The sequence below is a fragment of the Bidens hawaiensis genome, unplaced genomic scaffold (genome assembly GCF_021521415.1).
Source record: "Bidens hawaiensis isolate Kalapana, Puna unplaced genomic scaffold, B.hawaiensis_p1.1 tig00006968_1, whole genome shotgun sequence".
Taxonomy (NCBI): domain Eukaryota; kingdom Viridiplantae; phylum Streptophyta; class Magnoliopsida; order Asterales; family Asteraceae; genus Bidens; species Bidens hawaiensis.
The window spans coordinates 1,081,099-1,094,717 of record NW_027491478.1 but is presented as its reverse complement, the minus strand read 5'-3'; the positions used below and the strand labels follow the sequence as shown (position 1 = coordinate 1,094,717).

General features: G+C 35.1%; 1 protein-coding gene across 1 annotated transcript; it reads right to left on the bottom strand.

Moving 5' to 3' along the window:
* Positions 1-9,601: 9,601 nt before the first annotated feature.
* LOC143634026 (uncharacterized) lies at positions 9,602-10,348 on the bottom strand. Its single transcript, XM_077102214.1, has one exon. It carries the CDS (start codon positions 10,346-10,348, stop codon positions 9,602-9,604), a length of 747 nt encoding a protein of 248 aa, XP_076958329.1.
* Positions 10,349-13,619: the final 3,271 nt, after the last annotated feature.

The window sequence follows — 13,619 nt, the reverse complement described above, 5'->3', positions numbered from 1 at the left end:
TCACATGGTTTCTAATTCAAGTCGTCCTACTTGTATAAACATGTAAGATTAACATACAAGTGGTTAGGTGACCTTTATCCCACAAATATGTTAATATTACCCTAAGTATATTAGTTTGCTCAAAATGGTTAGGTGACCTTTATCCCATTAAAAGTTTCCTAATACGTTAAGTGTCATACAAAAGGATGGTGTTAGACTTGTTTCTTTGGTAATTATGAAAAAAGGGATTTTAAATTTTTCAAATATTCTAGTTGAAAAACATTATGCCATATCCTAACATGCATTTAGAAATATGGCGATTTTGAAAACCAATTTTCAAGGTTCTAGTTATAATAAAACCAATTTTATTATAGGTGAGTGATCGCTTAGTTTTAATAAACCCATTTAATTAAACTAATTGACGCGATATTACCAAATATATATTAGAACCCGTTTTATGCTTGTTGTCGTTCCTATGTGACGGTTTGGATATCCTAATATCTATCAACCACACATTACATTAAGTAAAACAAACAACCAAGCATACACATGCAAAATATAGTCATAACCGAAAACCGCTAAATTTGACCATACTTGTTAGCCGAAACAAGTATAGGTCATAAGTCACACCTAAGGGACAAAACATGACACAAGGATGGAATGTTGACTCCCACTTGACCTTGCATCCAAATGCTTCAAGTATCCTCTCCAAGTTGTTGTGTTCTTGTTGGGCTTGTTAATGGGCTCCAAACTTCCAAAAGTCTTCTTGGGCCCAAGAGTGAAATTTATGGGCTTAATGGGCTTGAATCCCATGATGGGCCGGTGAGGCCCAACAAGCCCAAAATTTCGGTCCAAGGCCCAAATCCACCAATTCTTGCATCTTCAATTTTTACAAAATGTATCCTAATACATATTTTTCTAAAAAAAAGGAAAATGCAACTAATCTATTTATTACATACCAATTTATGAATAAATAAATTACACAAGCCTAAGATTATGAATTATTACAACCATATTGAATAATAAACATAATCAACATACACAAACAACAATCAACACATCCAAGGTCTAGGTTTCGGTTATGACACAATCAAACATACCAAATGTTCTAAGCATGCAACCTAAGCAACCAATGCCCAAATACCCCCAAAAAAGAATCGGCCCCCCCCCCCCAAAGGCTACGGCCAATTTTTTTTTTTTTTTATATATATTCAACATCCAAATGTTAATAATGGTTTCCTAAGATCTTTCCATGCATGTCAAGATCTTACAAAACCATGAGGGGTAAAATCCACCAAATTTTCGGACTTCCCTTTTCACCCATGAAAAAAAAATCCGAAATTTATGAATACAAAAGAAGCATAAGTCCTTGTAACCGGCTCTTGATGCCATTGTTGGGTTTTATACAAGGTTATCAAAGTTTCAAGTTAACCATTTTAACATGAAAACGCAACGGAAGCTTAGATTTTAAAACTTGTTATGAACATACCATTATGTTAAAACTAAAACCCAAAGAACAAGGATCAATATTACAAGAACAAGATGCTCACAAAAGTAAATTGTACCTTCTTATACCTTATGAGAAGATGTAGGTGGATGAAGAAGATAATGTCTTCAAATGGCAAGGTTGCAAAGGAGAAACCCTCAAGCTTTTGATACCCCAAGCTTTTAAACAACAACACCAACTTGTTGCTAGGATTAGAACACTTGAATCAAGCTCACAAAACACCCCCTTTCTTTGGCCAAAGTGGCCGTGAGTTTTGGAGAGGAAGAGAGAGATATTTTTGCACTTGAAATTCAAAATGGACAAGACACAAATGCATGTGAGTTGAATGGAGGATCAAAAAGAGAGCCCTTGTTAATATGCAAAGAGCATCTAAATTTTGATTGGGTAAAACCACCACCCCCACATGGGTGGCCGGTTTTGTTTGTTTTTCTTTTTTTTTTTTTTTTTTTTTTTTTGTATTTTGTTTTAACCATTTAAAACATCTCCATTCATTTTATAAAACTCATTTTTATAAAATGTACATACATTTATATAATTATTTAACCAATTAAATAATTAATTTATATAAACAAATTATCCAGATAATTTATTTAAATCCTCAAGTGTGTTTGTTTAGAAAACCAATTTTCTAAACACGTAGTGTTCGGTATTCGTTTAAATGATCAAATCATTAAAGGAATACATTTGGTGTCGTCTAGCTTGTTATTGGGTATGACCCGACTTGGATCAAACACAGTTAGCCACATTAGTATAAGTATGTGTCTCGGGTATACGTAATTCCAACAAAGGAATCATATGAATGGTAAAAGAAGTATAAAATAGCATTAACGATGAATTTAAAACGTAAACAACATGAAGAAAATTAAAATTGACCAATCACCTTCAACAGTCCAGTTTGGTTTATACGGCCCATAATTATAAAAATCATAAACCAAACCGTTGGTCATAATTTTACACAACTTTTAATGGGGTGCCACCTTTATGTTTATTGTATCAGTGACGAACTGTCGTTTTTTATAAAACAACTTCATTTTAATATTCTAATTTAATGCCTAATTAAACTTTATTTTATATATTTATGTAGATAATGAAATAGTTACTGCATGTTTTTTAGGGGAGATATAAAAAAGTTACATCCAATAGGTACATGTAAATTTTATATGAAAACCACGTGTAATATGATGTTTGTAACCCAAGTATATAATATATGTATAACATTGTATAAACATAAGCAATTGATTTAAAGGCGAAGTTCATTTCAAGATGGTAAGTTTGCACGGTTTAATGGGTGGAACCAAGAAGACACCTAGTTGATATACATGTAATTCAATATGCTTTAAAGTGCGAAGAATACCATATTAATATATGATGCGCAATATAAAATACATAATTGGATGTAGGACTTGTTGTATATAAGGTAAATTGATTGAGGAAGAGCAGAGTTATGAATGTCTTCTCAGGTGTGTTTGTGAGTACGAACACTATCAAATAAAGGTGTTTAGTGCTAAGGAATGAAGGTGACCAAAGAAATTTAGTTTTCGTTGTTGCTGACGGAAATCACCAAACACTAACGGAAATAAACAAATTTTACGGTAACTAATAGCTACTGTATAATATATTAGATTATTAGTTGTCTACGTAATTAGTGATACACAACTTAAAGGAAATCACTAATTATTAATTAATAATGAAATTTTGTTTTCATAGAAGAAAGAATTCAAAAATCAATGAATACATGTAATTATGTATATGGAAGGTTTTAATATCTTTATTTTAATTTAATTATAAATATATATGACCTAAAGCTTCAAAGATATGGTGTCTCTTGGCAATATATTATGCCAATTAGGGTTAATGTGGTTTAACCATCATTTTTGTTTATTATAATAGTAGATTTTATGGATGTATTATACGACTTAATATATATATATATATATAAGTGAACTAATAATGAAGTGTCTTTAATTTAATTAAAAAAAATATTTTTAAAATCTTTTTTCTTTCATCTTTCTTAAATGTTGTTATTCTTTACCACAAAAAAATATAAAAATTAAAAAATTAAAAAAATTTAACGTTGTAATGCATATATGCAATACATCGAACTTTTTATAATGCATGTGTGCAATAGTGTGCATTTTGATATTTGAAATAGTGTTGAATAGCATATATATTGTATATTTGGAATAGTGTTATATTATATACAAAAATTAAAAAAAATCGATATAGTGCGTATGTACATTAGTGTTGTATTACATATATGCAATAATGTGTTTTGCATACAATTATTAGTGTCGTATTTGCATATATTTAATAGTGTGTATTAGATAATGTATTTGTGTTGTATTATATGTAATAAAACACTATTTTATAAATACAATACCCATTAATGCACATACGCATTACATCGATGGTTTTTTTAGGAACAATATCACCTTATTAGAAAGAGGAAAGAACAAAATTCACAAAATATTTTTTTAAAAATAGTTAAAAATAATTCTTTACTAGTTATCTAGTTCTCTATTTAAGAGGCTAGATCTTACCCCTATTATAGTATAGTTATAATTATTTTCATTTTTAAAATATTCACATTTCCATCAATTTATATAATTTTTAATATTTAAAATCATGTATTTGTCATGTATTATGCATTCTCATATTAAGTCACCGTTTTTATGTAACATTAGTTTCACTAATAAACTTCTCACACTGTAATTTCATTTCAAACATTCTATTTATTATCAACAAAGACATATATATATATATATTGGTTTGAATTCGCATTGCAAATTATTTTCATAATTATTTTTGGTTTGAATTAGCAAGTAAATAATGTAACCACAAAACATCTTTCTTTCTATTTGTTTGCTTTGTACGGTAATAATGAAGTTATTTGCATGGTAACTATGTGCCGTTTAATATTAGAGTATGACCTAGCAAAATTCTTATTTATTTATAAATGCAGCATTTGCATGGTAACTATTTGTTAGTCATTGTATTTTTTTTTATTTGATTTAAATAAGTTATAATGTCTATAATTCATATAAAATTATCATATTTTTTATAAATATAACATTTGCATTTCATTAAATTTATATGATGTTATGTATATATTATTATTTATGTTTTTAAATATGTTCTACCCGTGTGTAACACGGGTATCATCCTAGTATATTAATATGCCACTCGAGACTCGAGTGTAGTATTAGGGTCCTTTTATTTTCATTTATTTTCTTTTTTAGTTTTTTCGTCTAACCTTTTTATCCTTATTCATTCATCCATTGTTATCGAAGCATATCTTAAAATATCTTATTAAATCATATCAGTGATGCAATACACATATGAGGTGAGAACTCACAAAAATAGTTTTATACTAATATAGAAAATAAATTGTATAATTTATTTTTTTTCTAAACGTGGATAAAAATGTTACCGGAATGATCCATTTTATCAAAATTAATAGTTATTGTTATTAAAATCGATTATTATCAATTTGTTTATGCATCAAAGTTAATCTAAGGTAATTATTATTTTTATTAAATACTTGATTTAAATTTGTAAGATATTTAATCAATCTATAAAACTTAATGGAATAAAATGGCAAAATAAGCAGACTTTTAAAAGAACCAAAATTATATGTGTATTGATCAAAGATCAAGTGCATTGCACATTCTCACCTTATCGGTCCACAAACTTGTTTCTTTGTAATTAATCCGTTTTCATATGTATATATATGAATGAAATACGGTTAATAATACCGACACAAACAATCAAAGCATAAAGCCCAAAGCCTTCACGAAACCCAATAATAGATTAATAGGGACATTTTTTTTGAACGGCCAACTAAGTAACGCCGGGTACCCCGTACGCGGTCCCCATTGGCTAAAGGTAGCCCGAGCCGGCCACTACTCCGGACGGACGGAGCCCTAGCGGTCCACCTTTTGAGGGATTCACCGGATAAAACCCGACCCCCACGCCCGCCAAACGGCACGACAGCGAGGAGCCGATAAAACCGGGTGAGATCAGGACTCGAACCCTGGCAAGCCAGGGTCATCCCTCATATCTCCCATATAAGTTGGTGGTAGTGAGGTTTGATCCCCCTACCTCTCACTTGTAAAGTGAGTGCTCTACCATTGAGCCATAACCAACTTATAGATTAACAGGGACTTGATAAGATAACTTTAATCTCGTCATAAAGAACAAAAACTTTATATAAATGGTTAAAAACGCTGCTCTAAGTTTGCATATTTTTTCAACTTTAATGGCCGATTCGGTTGTTGAATGGGTTGAGGTTGATACGTGGGGATATGTAGATCACCTAACTAACTAACCTACACTCTTACTATAAGGATACGAAAATTAAATGTGCACACAATGGTTATAATTTGTGTGTTCTCCTTTAGTTTTATATATTTTATTGTATAATAATAATAATAATAATAATAATAATAATAAAACAATAAACTCACCCACTTGTGGCTAAGTGGTAGGAAAATTTGGTTTTATTGTGGAGACCCAAGTTCGAACCCCCCCCCCCCCTCCCTCTCTTGTGTCACTTTGGATAGATATTGACAATGAAATGTTTGAGCTATGAATTGCAATGTTCTCAGTTCGGATCCTAAGCCTACCCGGGTTTTCTTTCCATTTGAAGGAACACCCAAGCCAATACTTGGGTTAGAATGGGACGACGAGACTCTCCAAATTAAAGAGTGCGATGGTCTAAACAGAAAAAAAAAAATCTGTCGTTTAAAAAAAGTAACAATAACAAATTAATTACACAAATGTTTCATTTGTTTTAACCCATCACACCTTTGACGCAAGTGTTTGAAAATTTTAAATAATGTTTGGGTTATATTGTTTTCATTTTAACAACCGACGTGACGTCTTAACACTATCTTTTGATTCTATTAAATACGTATGAAATAATCAAAATAACCTTTAGCTATTGTACCAAAGAAACTTTTTTTTATAAATTACTTAAAATATTTGTATAATAAAAATTAAAATCCCCACGGTCTCACTCTCTTCTACCATATGTGGCGAAGAAAAAGGATTTTCGAGGGAATAGGTTTGAGTTCATCAGGTTTAAGGGGGTCACAGACGTGTTGTTGTTTACAGAGGGGTTGAATGACATTAAGATTTTTGAAGCGAAGGTGGTTGTTTCAGTGGCAAAATTTGACAAAAGAGGTGTTGCCTTTGAGGTGAGACAAGGAGTACTCCGGCTAGTCAGGAGATGCCGATATCGGTGGGGAATAGAGACAATAGCGTGGAGTTTCAGTCATTCGAATAGTCAACGATTTCCTACATAGAAGTCGTGGAAAAAGGGTGGACCGTGTAAGCCGGTTATGCCTAAGAAGGAGAATGTGATTGACAATACCGTTTTATGCTATCACGATCAGGTGAAGGGTAGGGTTGTCCTCGGTGTGGCTAAGAACATTCAAGCCTTATGTGAATCTAGGTTGTTGTTGAATGAGTCTGGTTTCCAAACGCAACGATTTCGTATGTTGGTTGTCTAAAGCTTATGTTCATTTTCAAAAACTATGCATGAGCAGTAGATTTCTTGAATGCAGATGTGCAAGTATGGGGCAACCTCTAGGGCTTCGATATGAAATGGCCAAGAGGTTATGTTTGATCGAGCTGTCGGTCTAATAGTGGTTGGTCTATCCATTATGCTTTGGGATAGTGCAGTCTTTCATAAAATTGAAGAATTATTTGGAACCATTGTTTGTTCATCGGAATTCTCTTTGCAAGATATGAACAACTCTACCTTTTGTATTAACGAAAGATGGAGGTCAAATTGAGGAAGTGATAGTTATCAAATGAAAATATAAGGTCTATCCGGTTTAGGCAATAGAAGAAATAAAGACTTAGGTTCCTAACTTTTGTGACGCGACAACATCTTTGAGTTCTAGTGGCTCGGAGGGTGATTTCGTTACGGAAAATCACTCGTCTGAGATGGAAGAGGGGGAGTTTGTGGCAAACTCTCCAGTAATTCCTGAAGGTAGAGTGACATCGGTAGAACAACCGACGCATTACGATCGAAACGAAGATGGGAATTCGACATGTGTTTTGGGTGCTATGCATGGGGGAGATTGGTCTTGTTTGCATGAGGATTTTGGGCTCAATTAATGCAGTGGGCAACATCTTTTTTTATCTCATGAAGTGAAGGTCTTGGGTAATCGATGCAAGAAGGGTGAGGTTGTTGGACAGCCCATGGGACGAACTTTTACTCCCGCTTCTAGAAAAAGGCAAAGAATTAGAAGCCAAGGTTCTGGAAGCCCAATGGATGTCCCTGATGGTGGTGGGCTTGGAGATAAGGGCCTAAAATGTCATCGTTTTCCCGATTTGAATACTTCGATATTTGAGTATGTCGGACACTTGCGTAACACATCCCTTCTGAATTTTGACGATTTGGCTCCATCGATATCAAGGGTTCCGACTTCCGGTGATGGTCGTTCAGGTGTGGGCGATGTTTATCTTTATTGGTAGGGTTATTTATTAGATGTGGAAAATGCAATAACGATCCGAGTTGAGGCACTCATGAGGGTTAACATGGAAAACCGTAGAGAACTGGTGAGACTGGTTGGCGGGTGAGGGTGGTCATGTTAGTTCCCTTGTCATGTAAGGTGAGGTTGTCTTTGGTGGTTCGATGTAGTTTTATTTGGTGTAACTAGGTGGGCGGTTTGGTTTAGTGACTTCGTTCTTGGATGTATCTTGGTGGTTGTTTTGGCGTATCTAGCTTCTTGCTAGAGTGTTTTGATGGAATATTATTGATCGTTCAAACAAAAAATCATTTGTCCTTTTACACGTCAACGACACCATATCTATCTATCTATCTATCTATCTATCTAAATGTTTTTTAAAAGTTCTATGTATCAATCTCTGGTTGCTCCTCATTCGCTTTCAAGCCACCAGATTGCTTGATTTGTAATTTGATGTTTCTCATGCATTTGACCCGAATTTGTGGGTATGGGTCTCACTAGATCGAATAGTTCTTAATTGAGTTATAACATCCAATTTATTTGTGAAACCTTTGCATAATCAACCAATAATTTTCACGGTTCATGGGTCTCACCAAACTCATATAGCCTTATACATGTTATAACATCTCATTTATTTATGAAATGACCCATTAATCATCAAACAATAATTTTCATGGCTCATGGGTTTTACCAAACCCGGATACCCTTAAATGGGTTATAACATCGAATTTATTTATGTAACACTTTCATTATCAAACCCTAATTTAATCACATCTTTACATATTCTTCATTGCCGGTCTATCTTCTCCATCACCGGTCAACTTTTGATTACCACCCAGGGATGAGCATTTTGTCCCAAACACCCGTACTCGTACCCGTACCGTACCGTACCGTACCCGTACACGTACCTGTTGAAAAGCGGTGAACGCCATCTTGGAAACCGGTTGAAAAGAGGGTAAGCGAAGCGTGTAGAGTCCCTCTTCACGGGGCCCGTGAGGAGGGTAGCCTTGGTAGCTTCGTCCATCACAACAACAAAAAAGTGTGAAATTCAAAGAAAACGTTATTATCGTTGCAAAATTTGTGAACGGAAAGTAGGTTACGTTGTAAGGCTGGAACATGAAGAATATGGTTAAGTTGTAAGTTTTTATTGGAGGTGTAAAAGATTTTGAACCGACATGAATAACTGGGAGTGAGTTACCGTTACCAACATAGAGAGAGTCATTACCATAATAGATGTCCGAGTTGTCCATACTGGCGAGATCAGGAGAACCATGGGAATTAGCGCCTGTATCCGATTCCAAGTAGTGTATGAGGCAGCTTCCGAATTTGCATAGTGTGCTTGAGGGGATCCACGAGACGGTCCGGAGTGATTCGGGCATAGTGAAGGAATGTGAGCAATACCGCATCTATTGCAATGCCCGTAAACAGTGTTTTGCGTGGACGCCCAAGCGAATTGACGAGAGCCTTGGGACATGGAACAACCACGTCCGCGACCCCCGCGAGAAAAGCGGCGTGAACCTCTACCATATCTGCCGCGGGTATTACGTGATGAATTTGACCGTGTGGCGATGTTTTCTTGCGGGCCCGATGAAGAACCGGTTGGTGAAGTTGTGGTGGCAAGTTGGTTGGCCAGAATCTACAAGTTTGCAATTTGTTGCTGGATGGAACCCAAATCAGAAGCTGGCGGTGAAGTTGTGGTCACCGCGGCGGTGGCGTTGAAAGCATGTGGAGACGCCGGTGATGGAGCAACAGTGGACCGAGTTAAGAATTCATAATCACCAATGAGTCCGTGAAGTTCGTTAAAGTGAAACGGTGGTGATCGATTTAGCAAGTTACTTTTTAAGCCATTATATTCCTCACGTAAACCGGCTATAGTTAACATAACGAGATCTTTGTCTTTGAAGGGTTCACCAATATTGGCAAGAGCGGTTGCGTATTCTTGAGCACGGCTGAGATAATCAATACCTTTTTCACCATCTTTCATTGAAATCTTTAGAAGCTGCGTTTTTAAGATAAATTCATGAGATGCATTCGACGGAGCGTATGCACGGGCTAGGATTGACCATACATCCCTAGCGGTATTGCCTTGGATGTGTTGGAACGAAGACTCGGAAACAGTGGATATGATAACCATACGAACATGAACGTCGTTGGCGACCCAGTTTGTAAAATTGGGGTTTGTGGTAATAGCGTCTATGGTTGTAATTTTCTCTTCCGGGCACGCTAAGGTTGCATCAACATAGCAATATAAATTGTTTGCTTTCAAAAACGGTTCCATCATGGCCTTCCAGTAGCCATAATTATTTGATGTAAGGTTGAAAGAAAACTTGTGAGAGTTATGGGATGTGCGTTCTTGAAGATTGAAAACATTGATCGTTGTCATGGTGAGAAACGACTGATTTAATACCTCGAGAAACGGTGTTGTTGATTACGGCGGCAGGTTGTTGGATTGAGGGCTGCCAATTTGTTGATTGTAGTTGTTGTGGTTGATCGCTGAGTGGATGTCCGCCGAACAGTTGGGGACGGCGGCAAAAAATTGGTGACGGCAGCGTAGGGTGTTAGGGTTTACAAGTTGATTGGCTCTGATACCATATCAACTCATAATTCAATTAATTGAATTAAAAACTGATTACATGAAGGTATATATATGTTCTACTAGTTACAATAAACACCATTTAACTTATGACAAAGAACATTATGCTTAACAGGGAATATTGAAAATAGTATATAAATTTATACTAAATTATAAATTATAATACATATTAGATTGGTGGGATTGTTCTTTTACATTGATTTATAAGAGCTTTTAAAGAGAAAAATTTGTATATTTTGAATTTAACCACCCCTAGTTATTTTTTACACACGCGTGTAAATTATGTGATTCGATACAAAATAACATAATAAATAACTTTGTAATATTTATTACAAATACTGTATATTAGTTAAGACCATGAGTAGTTATAACTCTCCACCCCCATACGTTATGCGCCACGTGGGGCCAGTCACTATTAATTTTATTTGTTTTTTTAAATAGTAATTCATTTAAATAATTAAACATAAACTGAAAAAACAACATTAAAATTAAAATAATACATTAAACTCACAAATAAAAACTATATTAAAATAAAAAATACATTAAATTAAAAAAAATACATAAATAATACCAATAACACTACATGTTGTATTTTTCAAAAATTTTTGCTTGCCGAGCTGCTTTTAGAAATTGGACTCTCGGGTCGTCTTCGGTTAGCTCGCTTGATAAATTCTCGATGTCTTTGTCCATTTCATTCCTTTAAAGTACTTCGATGGCGTCCAAATTTACTTTAAGCTGTTGGGTTCCAAGTTCGTGTAAATCTTTGAGTCGAGTGTTCATTTCTTTGAATTGACTTTCCATTTTGGCATTCGAACACGTTGCCGACGACGAAGCGACCCCATTCCCTTGCCCTTGCTTCTTCTACCCCCCGGCCGAGGCATCTCGGTAATATCCGCATAAGGATTCGCGGCCTCATTGTCGCTTAGGTTGAAGTTTCGAGCGTCGGAACGGGGCGTGTCTGGATTAACCGAGACGATGTTCTAGACTTTTTTTACGCGGACCACCTTCGGCGTTGGCATCCAAAACCTGGCCCCATTTTGGGTGAAACCTCAACCGGTCTTTCCAAACGCCAAAGTAATTGAAAGTCCCCGAGACCCTATGTTGATACTCTGTCAACGCGTTTTCCATTACTTCCGCGTCCGAGACACCGCTATTCCTCGTTCGATTCATCGAGGAGAAAAAACCGTATGGAAACTCATGCATTTGGTGTTTATGTCGCTAATGTAAATAGAAATATACATATTTTTAGCATCAAATAATCTCTAAAAACTGCAATTTCTATCAAATAACATAGCATAAATGACTACTTATCATAATAAAACATAATTTCAGGTGAAACCAAGCCCCAAACGAAGAAACAAGCAAAAAGACGAAGAAAAACAGAAAAAAACACAAGAAAACAAAGAAACACGCCCCCATGCTTTTGAACACAAGAAAAGACAAAATCTGGAAGCAAAATCACGGGGCCGTGCCTACCAACCACGGGGCCGTGGACGTGAACACAGAAAAGACAAAATCAGGAAGCAAAAGAACGGGTCCGTGCCTACCAACCACGGGGTCGTGGACGTGAACACAGAAAAGACAAAAAAAGAATTAGCACATGCCACAAAAAACCACGGGGCCGTGCCTCTCAACCACGGGGCCGTGGTCACCTTTTAGAAAAGACAAAACATATCTAGCACATGTCATAACAATGCACGGGGGCGTGCCCACTAAGCAAGGGGTCGTGCTTCACACTCCAGATTGCCTATAAATAGAGGCTCTTGTGCCATTTGAAGGGTGTGCCTTGAAAAGAATTCTATCTGGTTCTCTCTTATAAAAACACACACTAACACTCATATTGAAGATCTAGTGAAGAGTTTGAAGGCTTGGAGGTCATCACCATCAACCATCATTAACATCATTAAGAAGAAAGATTCATCTACATTTGGTTAGATCATTCCAAGTTTAATTATGTATTTGTTATCATCATTCATCTTAATGTTTATCATCATGCTCATTATGAGCTAAACTCCTTTTACCATCTATAATCTATGAAGAAGCTTTGTTTTACTTGATAATTAACCAAGACATGTGGTGTAGTCTAGTAAAGTACATGGTTATATTACAACTATCTTTTGATGAGAAATGTTTCACCATCTTAAATCACTAATTCAAAGTTGGTGGTTGTCAATTCTATTGGCAATCGTTCATGATCGATTCATGTTCTTGAAAGATAGAAATACTTTGATACATTAACGTAACATGGATCCTTATATTGTACTTAGAAATGATGAGATATAAGTTATGATGTATTTTCTAAGTCTTGGTAATCCGAGAATAGCTTTTCTTAGGATATCATTTTAGTTAAAGAAATCATATGTTAACGGAATGTGTAATTATAACCTACATAAATCAATCAAGGGGAGGCTGTGTGATGAACTACAACCACCCGAAGTTGTTAGAATTTGTATTTGAGAAATCGAAGTCAATCCTAATCTTTCTACTTAACGAAACTACTTGCCAACTTAAATTGACATCATTGAGATGGCATGACATTAGGAAAGGGTGGACTTTAAAATGCGCATGCTATCTCCTTAGTGCCAAATATGCTCACTTAAGGTTTAAGGAGCTATCTATCATATATTGCTATAGCAAGTTTATCACATGTCAAAATATTAATTATCAATGCTAAAATGGAGTGGATTCTTGATCTTAGATGGTAACCTTCGCATAATTGAATAACTCGTTTAGAATATCTTGTCTTGGTCACCTATATATTATATATAAGTATTTATATTTAATAAAAGTTCAAAAATTAACCCCAAAATGATTAAAACCTCCGATTAAATTAAAGCAACGATTTATTATTAGAAACCTTTGTGTCCACGGATCGATACTTGGTTCTTACCAATACTATTCACTTTTATAAATTTAAAACACGATCTTGTGCAAAAGCAAATCATCCCATCCCTTCATATTTTACAAGCCGCACGCGCAAGCATATCAAGTTTTTGGCGCCGTTGCCGACGATACGTTTCTAAGAACGATCCAAGTTTTAATTTAATCATTGTCTATAATT

What these genes read in the sequence shown, in the direction of transcription:
- LOC143634026 (XM_077102214.1), bottom strand. Translation starts at nt 10,348, where the DNA reads ATGACAACGATCAATGTTTTCAATCTTCAAGAACGCACATCCCATAAC.